We start from the raw sequence: 8,572 nt of genomic DNA on the forward strand, positions 1-8,572 counted from the left end.
ACGACTGAAGCGACTTAGCAGTAGCAGCAGCAGGCTATTAAAAACAAACACTGCTGTGAACACCCTCATACAGGTTTTTTTTTGAACAAGTGTATGCATTTCTGTTAGATATGTATTTATAATGGAATTGCTGAACCACAGAGTATACACATTCAGTGTCAGTAGATGCTTTAAACTATCTTTCAAAGTGCTCACCAGTTTTCACTCTTTCACCAGCTGCATACAGCGGCTCTTACTGAGTCATAACTTTGTGACCGCTTGATATCGTCATTGCATTAAATTTTAGCCATTTTGGTGAATATGTAGTGGCATTTTATTGCGGTTTTAATTTGAATCCCTGATGAGTAGAGGTTGAATATCTATTTATGTATTTATTGATCATATGTTTATTGATCAATTGTATATTTTATAGTTGTCCCATGTCTCTCATTCTCTCTTCTGTTCTTTACATTTTTTTTTTTCCTGTCTCTGCATTCCATTTTGAATATTTTCTACTGACCTGCCTTCCAGTTCGTTAATCTTGTCTCCTATGTGCAGCCTGCTATTAAATCCATCCAGATACTGTATTTTTTAGTTCTAGAACACTCATTTGATTTTTTCTACAAATGTCGATTAATAGTTGAAATTCTGCTTCTTTTCCTCCATTCTATTCATATTTTCCTTTATTTTATTTAACATTTTTACAACAGTTGTTTTAAAGTATTTACCTATTAACTCCAATGTCTGAATTATCTGTGAGTCTGATTCTAATGCCTATTTCTTCTTTTGATTATTGGTTATATTTTCCTGCATTTTCACATGTCATGTATAGAAAAACTCCATGAAACCAAACCGAACAAAAACCCAACCCAAATCAAGCTGAACTTTCCTGAACTTTGTAGAAAAGAAACTGCAAAGACTGAAGCCGATATGATTTTCCTCCAGTGCGTTGCTCTTTCCTCTGCATAGCGCTTCTCGTCTCAGTGCGGTTAGGAAGTGAGCTGGGTTGGGGCTAGATTGTAGCTCCAGAAGCCCTAGTTTACTTCTGGGTTCAGCTGATTCCAGGGTAAAGCCTGTTGTGTTTGCTGTTGGCTTCTTCCTCCAGTGAGACTCTTGACTCCTAGTGAGCTCATTCTGTCTTTCTAGCCCAACCCTCAGAACTTAAGCAATTGCAGGCCCTGATCTTCTTTCCACGTGGCGACCGCTCATTTGTCCTATGATCTCTAAGTCTGTTTTTGTTTGTTTCATTTGTCTGTTTCGTTTTTTAGATTATATAACTGAGATCATGAGGCATTTGTCTTTCTTTAACTTGTTTTACTTAACACAGTACTTTCCAGAGCCACCCGTGTTGTCACAAATGGCAAGACTTCTCTTTTTTTATGACTGAGTCATATTCTCTAAGCTCTCCTGTAGGGAAAACAACCATGCCTTTGGGACTCCACTAGACTTAATCTGTCATGCCAGCCAGATTGGCTCTTAGAAACTCTGCTGGTTTCCCTATCTTTGGGTATCTTTCTTCTGCTAAACGGAGCCTGATTCTCATTCACCATGTGTCCATACTCAGAAAATTGCTCCCAGAGAAAAAAGCAGTTCCCAATTTTAGTTCTTCTGGGAAGGACTCTTTCCTTTCTGTAATTTGGTTTGTCTAGTCTTCTTTGCTTCTATAGCTCTCCAGTGATTTTTTTAAATACAGTTTTTAGAAGTTCCTTTCCATTTACAGTTATTACAAAATATTGGCTGAATTCCCTGTGTTGGGCAGCGTACATCCTTGAGCCTGTCTTACACCTATAGTTTGTACCTCCCCGCTGGTAATCACTAGTTTGTTCTCTATGTCTGTGAGTCTGCTTATTTTTTATTATATTCATCAATTGGTTCTATTTTTTAGATTCCACTTATAAGCGATATAATGTTTGTCTTTGACTGACTGATTATTTCACTAGGTTCATTCTTGTTGCCACAAACGGTGAAATTTTGTTTTTTCTTTATGACTGAGTAGCTTTCAGTCATAAAGTAGCTTTTTACATATCAATTATATGTATTGATATACATACCACATCTTCTTAGGTTGCTTCCGTATCTTGGCAATTATAAATAAAGCTGCTATGAGCATTGGGCTGTATCTTTTTGATTTCTTTTTGCATGTATACCCAGGAGTGGAGTTGTTGGATTGTATGGTAGTCCTATTTTTAGTTTTGGAGAACCCCCTATGCTGTTTTTCACAGCGGCCGCACTCATTTACATTCCCACAAATAGTGTACAGGGTTCCTTTTGTTCCAGATCCTCGCCAACATTCATTATCTGTGTTCTTTTTGATGATCACCATTCTCATTGGTGTGAGGTGATATCTTATTCTTCTCCAGTGATTTGTAAAAATATGACTTTGTAACACATCTGCTTTGGTTTTCTTAATTAAAAAGAATTCTGCAGCATGAAAATGGCCTACAACTCACTATGCCCTGCCCAGAAGTAGGACTCATATTTCTCTATTCTTACTACCTACTTTCTACCCCAGCCCTGATCCTCCACAGACCCATTCCTAATTTCACATCTGATAGGTGGCTGATAGATGCCTGTAGTCTTGCACCATTGCCATTTTATGTGTGAGCCACTTAAAGCCCGTCTGAGGACTATTCAGTCATTGCCATAGAACCTTCTCCATCTTAGCCTATATGTGGGGCAGGATGCTTTAGGCCTGAACTCCAAGTATATCCTAGGCTTAGGGTCTGACTCCTCCAGATATTTGCCAAGTAGCTAGCATAATGCCTGGGATATGTTGGGCATAGTTAGGTGTAGGCCAGGAATAAGGGATTGCTGGCTGCCTCTTGAGGGTGGGTGGTGAGGGACAGAGTGTTTAGAGGAGGGAGTGGCTGGCCAGTCCTTGCTACTGAACTGGGTCTGGTTAAATCACAGGGACGTTTGGCTTGAGTGTTTGGAAAAGGCTGCAGGATACCCCAATGATGACTGATGGCGAACTAAATGAAAGATTAAAGAAGGAGGGTGACTTCTTCGACCCCAATGAGAAGACCTTCCATCTAGAGCTGCAGTGAGTTATCACAATGGTCACTAGTCAGTCACTGGTCAACTGGTTAACTCTGGTCTGGATCCCAGGAGCTCCCCCTTGTAGGGTAGTGCTGGGCATATGCAGGCAGGGCCTTCAGAATGTCACAGGCATGGGAATTGCAGGTGACTTGACTCTACAGGTGGTGGCTGTGGCCTCAGAGCCCGAGGCTCCGTACTAGCCCAGATCAGCTGTAAGATTGAGCAGTGAAAACCAGAAAATATAAAACCCAAGTCCTTAGATGGGGACCCTGCTCCAGAATCAGGGCCCCTGCTGGGACAGCCCAGGGTTCTGGTCTTGACATATGTGTTATTTCTCTGAGTTGGGGGAGGCAGGTTGCTTGCTACCTGTTCTTTCCTCTACAGGTTCCTCCTCCACCTGTGCTCTATCCCTATTCCTGACCAAGTCTCAGATAAATTTTTTGTTGTTCAGTTGCTAAGTCATGTCCAACTCTTTGCGACCCCATGAACTGCAGCACACCAGGCTTCCCAGTTCTTCACTATCTTCCAGAGTTTGCTCAAACTCATGTCCATTGAGTCAGTGGTGCTATCCAACCATCTCATCCTCTGTTGTCCCCTTCTCCTCCTGCCTTCCATCTTTCCCAGCATCAGGGTCTTTTCCAATGAGTCAGCGCTTTGCATCAAGTGGCCAAAATATTGGAGCTTGAGCTTCAGTATTAGTCCTTCAATGAATATTCAGGACTGATTTCCTTTAGGATTGACTGGTTTGATCTCCTTGCATCCCAGGGACTCTCAAGAGTCTTCTCCAGCACCACAGTTTGAAAGCATCAATTCTTTGGCACTCAGTCTTTTGAGAGATGGTCCAACTCTCACATCTGTACATGACTACTGGAAAAACCATAGCTTTGGTTGGGTCATTCAAAAAATATTTATTGACTGCCAGGTTGTGCTAGGTTCTGGACATCCAAAACTATCCAGACATAGGTCCTGCCTCAGAGAACTCCCAGTCCACTGAGGGAGATGAATATGTAACCCATGGCTACAGTTCTATGTGGTAAACAATAGGACTATTAAGACAGGCTTGGCTCAGAGGATAATCACCTGACTGGGTGGAGCAAGTAAGGAAGGCTTCATAGAAGAGAGATTTTGGAGTTGGGTTTTGTCATGTAGGTAAGAGTTTGTCAGGCACCATAGAGTCCTCGTGGCTCCTATGCTCCTGTCAAGGCTTAGGCTTTTACAGTCCTATCAGGATATATCAACAAGACAGAGGCAAGGTTCCCCTTGCAGGGAGAGGAAGTTTAGGTGTTCTACAAGGGGAGGCCCAGGGGAAGTCTGGATGGGGTGTCAGGCCTCCATAGAAGAGTATGTCGGGTGGTGGGAGGTGTCGCAGGACTTGTTGGAGGCCAGGATAAGCAGGGCTTTGTTAGTGTTAATTGAACACTTGCCCACTGATGGGCCCTGGGCTGTACAGCCTCAGGGGAGGGATGAGAAGGTTGGAGAGGATCCAGCCCAGAAAGGAGAAACCTGCCTGGGGAGGGATGTCCCACCACGTGGTACAGAGGGCATCTTGTGAAGGAAAGCCCCTCACATCAGGGAGGAGCGAGATCTTGCTGAGGCCCTGATGTACCAGCGGCGGGAACAGGTAGTCCTCTTGGATCTGCTGAATGGGAAGGCAGACACGGAGGCTAAAGCCTGGGCCAGGCTGCAAAAGATAACCCCGATGTCCCCATGGACTGGAAAGCGCTCCCCGGAAGACATTGAGGATACCTGGTGCAAGTGGGAATCCAAGGGCAAGCAGGTGAGGCTGGCGGGGCACTGAGTGGGTAGGGAAGCCCTCAACCCTCAGCCCTGAGCCCTCGCCCTTGCCTGGGACCCCTGCAGGAGAGCAAAGTCCTGGGAGCAGCATACAAGCCCAAGGAGCGGTTGCGGAGCCCTGGACTCCTGTTCACCAACGTGCAGTATGGCTGCATGAGGCACCAGGTGAGTCAGGGTGGGGTTAGCTCCCTGAGATGCTGGGCCTAGAGGCTGGGGCTCCCACCTCCATCATGCCCACATGGCCCTCCAGTGGGAGTGAGGGGCGCACCTTTCCTTAGCAGGATTCTGGGCCATAGGCAGCTCTGGGATGAAGCTGTTCTGGCTGGTTTGTTTGCCAAGGCCCTGCTTGAGGCCATGGACACAGTTTTTGTCCTTGAGGACAAACCTCATCAAGCCTATGGGAGGAGGTTGTTTGTGGACTTGGAATCTGTTGCTCGCCTTCAAAGCATTTCCCAGAGTCTGCTTGTTTGCTGGGCTTCCCTTGTAGCTTAGTTGGTAAAGAATCTGCCTGCAGTGCAGGAGACCCCAGTTCAATCCCTGGGTCAGGAAGATCCCCTGGAGAAGGAAATGGCAACCCACTCCAGCATTCTCGCCTGGAAAATCCCATGGACAGAGGAGCCTGGTGGGCTGCGGTCCATGGGGTCTCAATGGGTGCCATTCTGGAGCAGACACAGGGCCTCACGGTGCTAGGCACACAGTCAGCAAGAGACAGAGGGAGTGGAACAGGCCTGTCCTTGGGGAGAGAAAGGGACCAGGGACTTTGGACAGACCAGCCTAGAGTCCCATCCTCCCTCTTGCTTGGGCAGATCCCAGCCTCTCTCAACCTCTTTCTCCTCCTCGGGGGAGCTCCCATCCTCTGGGATGTGGACTCAAAGGCAAACCCCTGGCCCCAGGCTGGGGAGAGGCCAGTGCCAAAAAGGAACTTGGCTTCCTTGCCCTTTCCTGGAGATGGGACTCCCAGCACAGCGTGGCGAGTGCTGCTGGGAGAGGTGGGGGCATGTCTGGAGAGTTCCTTGCATTCGAGCCCCATTCAGGGTCCAGCTCGAGGCCTCATTGTGAGATGGGGATGGTCCAGCACTGACCTCACAGGACTGTTGGTAGCACCAAGAGAAGGGCCGGGGGCTGGGCCTGGTGCCCAGTGGGCTCACTGCTCGGCCGAGTGTGGTCATCACTAATGTTGCTGTTCAGTCGCTAAGTCACATCCTATTCTTTGTGGCCCCAACGACTGCAGCATTCCAGGCCTCCCTGTCCCTCCCAGGTCATCAGCAACAGGCGTGCAACTCTGGGGATGGCTCCTCTCTCAAAGGAAGCCCCCAGAGTCCGTCCTCCCTGGGAACCTGCTCTTGGCCCTTGCTGTTCTCCACGCTCCCCTGCTCTGTTCCCTGCAGATCTCACCTCAGATCTACCAGAGCCTGCGCTTCAATGAGCTGGCGTCCACCCAGAACCCTGCCTTTAAGACACAAAAAGTCCTGGACCAGCAGAGCTGGCTCACCCTCCTGGTGACCCAGCGCATCCGGAAGGACCTGGGTCCCTACAGGGACACCGTGCCTGAGCACCCGGCCAGCTCGCCCACCACCACGGCCTCCTCGCCTTCCTCACCCTCGCTGTCAGCCTCGGGCTCCGGGCTCCTGGCGTCTGGCCTGGCCCCTTCCTCATGGTCCCAGCCCTCCCGATCCTTTTTGTAGCCCCCATCCACTCCTGCACCCTGTCCTCCCCCGTGGACCTGTCCCAGGTATCCGGGCACGTCCTGCAGAGGCTGGTGTCTTCCCTGCCCCACGGCCCCTCCCTCAGGCTGCTCTCCAGGCCTCTGAAGGCCCACCTTCCATCCTCCCACATTAGGCTCTGAGGTGGCCCATCCTCTCTCCAGTCCGCCAGCAGGGCCACCAGGCTCATGAGGTCCTGTCTGTCCCTGGCTTACCCTCTGCCAGGCCCAGAGGGTACAGACCTCGCCCTGGCTCTCCCCACTCTGCCATCTGGTGAAGCCAACCTTCTTCGCCAGAGTCCTGGAGAAGAAAAATAAATGTTCTCAGATGTTGAAGCCCCACCGGCCTTGGGATTGGGCTGTGTGTCCCTCACACCTTAGGCACCAGGCTGTGTCTCTGATTTGGGGTTGTGCTCCCCTAGGCAAGGGGACGTGGGGAGGACAGTCCCTCCTCTCAGGACACCTGGTGTGGCTGGCTGGCAAGTAACAGGCCAAAGCAGGGGCAGGGGCTTCACAAGCCCTGGAGGTGCTGTGGTGGGTAGTGCGAGTGAGCGGAGAGGGGGAAGCAGCGGAGGAGAGGAGAGGAGGTCAGCCAGGCGGGTGGGACCTTGAAGACCAGGAAAACACATCTGGAGTGACTCTGAGTGAGACGGGAGCCATTGCAGGGGCTGGAGCCAGAGTGCGACATGATGGGATTGAAGCGGAGCCGAGAGGAGGCTGTTCTGAGCAGCGATGGCGGAGCTGGTCAGAGGGTGAGGGGGATGGTCAGGAGGTGAAGGTGGGGGTGCCGATGTGCAGAGCAGACTGTGGGGGTGAGAGTGTCTTGCCCGACTTGGCTGGTTTTTGTCCTGAGGCCTGTACACGGCAAGTCCTACTGAACTCCCAGGAAGGTAGTCATCTTCTCCCCATTTTACAGAAGGGAACAGAGGCTCAGAGAGGGGAAGTAACTTGCCCGGGGTCATCCAGCATGGAAGCCAGAGTGGGATCCGCACCCAGGCCAGGCTGACGCTTGAGCCCGGCTTCCCTCTCCAGGGTGCCTTTGTGTTCTCGCCCCACACTGGCTGGGTGACCATCTGCCAGGACTAAATCTCTCCCAGTCCTGTCTGAAAGCTAGGCAGACCCTCCTGGTGTTTTAAAAGATTAAAATAAAAGACAGTGTTCTCAGTGGGTGACACTGGATAGATAGTCTAGGGCTGAAGACCTCTCAGAGTGGAGGAGGAAAGAGATACCTCTAAAGCCTGGTGAGAGAATCCAGAAAATCCAGGTCTCTCAATCCTAGTCTCTCAACGCTATCCCACCTGGCTTGCATACCTCCTGGGACAAGGGGCTCAGTCCTTGCAGAGTTGGGGACTGTTAGAACATCCTTCCTTAGGTGGCATCCATGTTTACTTCCTGCTTTGGCCCAGTTCTGTCCAGGAAGGTGATGAGGGAGGCAGTGGGGATGCCAGACCGTGTGCCCCCAGCTTCTTACAGGGGCCACAGGAGAGACCTAGTGCCCACTACGGACCCCTATCACCAGCCCTTCCTTTCCTGGACACCCCGTCAGCAGTGACTGCAGAGCCAGATAGCCAGGCTGGAATTCCTGCCCTGCAACTCTTGAGCTCTGTGACCACATGCAGGCCACATCCCTCTCGTTTCCCAAAGTTGTGCCTCTTTCGAGGGGCTGCCAGGAGAAGAGGGCAGGGGGCGGTACAGTGAGTTCCCATCTACAGGTCCAGCAGGGCAAGCCCTCCATGAAGGGTGCTTATTAGGGTGATTTTTATTTCTCCCCTCCCTTGCGAAGCCCAGGTCTCAGGTATCCTAGGATGTTGCCTGATGTGTCTGTGCTCTTTTGAAGGGTCACCTGAGACCTTCCTTCCTGTCACAGAGGGACCTTCTGGAGGGGATGTCCTCACTTGGCCACGTGGTGGGTTGGTAGCATTGATGGGAGACAAACTGGCAGGTTAAGAAGGGAGAGGGCGCCAGGAGGTCTGCTGTTCTGAGCTCTGGCGGTGAACGAGGCCTCCCTTTCCTCCCCTTTCTGACTCCAGAACCACTGCCAAAGCTGAGGGACTCAAA

The 8,572-nt window shown here is 50.3% G+C and overlaps 1 protein-coding gene across 1 annotated transcript in view; it reads left to right on the forward strand.

Annotated features, from left to right (window-relative positions):
• Positions 1-6,497, forward strand: part of EFCAB8 (EF-hand calcium binding domain 8) — a 47,254-nt gene extending 40,757 nt beyond the window's left edge. Inside the window, exons 23-26 of the mRNA XM_070382025.1 lie at positions 2,890-3,022; positions 4,591-4,800; positions 4,884-4,977; positions 6,201-6,497. Of these exons, the coding sequence (XP_070238126.1) occupies positions 2,890-3,022; positions 4,591-4,800; positions 4,884-4,977; positions 6,201-6,497 (734 nt within the window). The remainder of the gene's footprint in view (positions 1-2,889; positions 3,023-4,590; positions 4,801-4,883; positions 4,978-6,200) is intronic.
• Positions 6,498-8,572: the final 2,075 nt, after the last annotated feature.

The sequence above is a fragment of the Bos mutus genome, chromosome 13 (assembly GCF_027580195.1).
Source record: "Bos mutus isolate GX-2022 chromosome 13, NWIPB_WYAK_1.1, whole genome shotgun sequence".
NCBI classification, from domain to species: Eukaryota; Metazoa; Chordata; class Mammalia; order Artiodactyla; family Bovidae; genus Bos; species Bos mutus.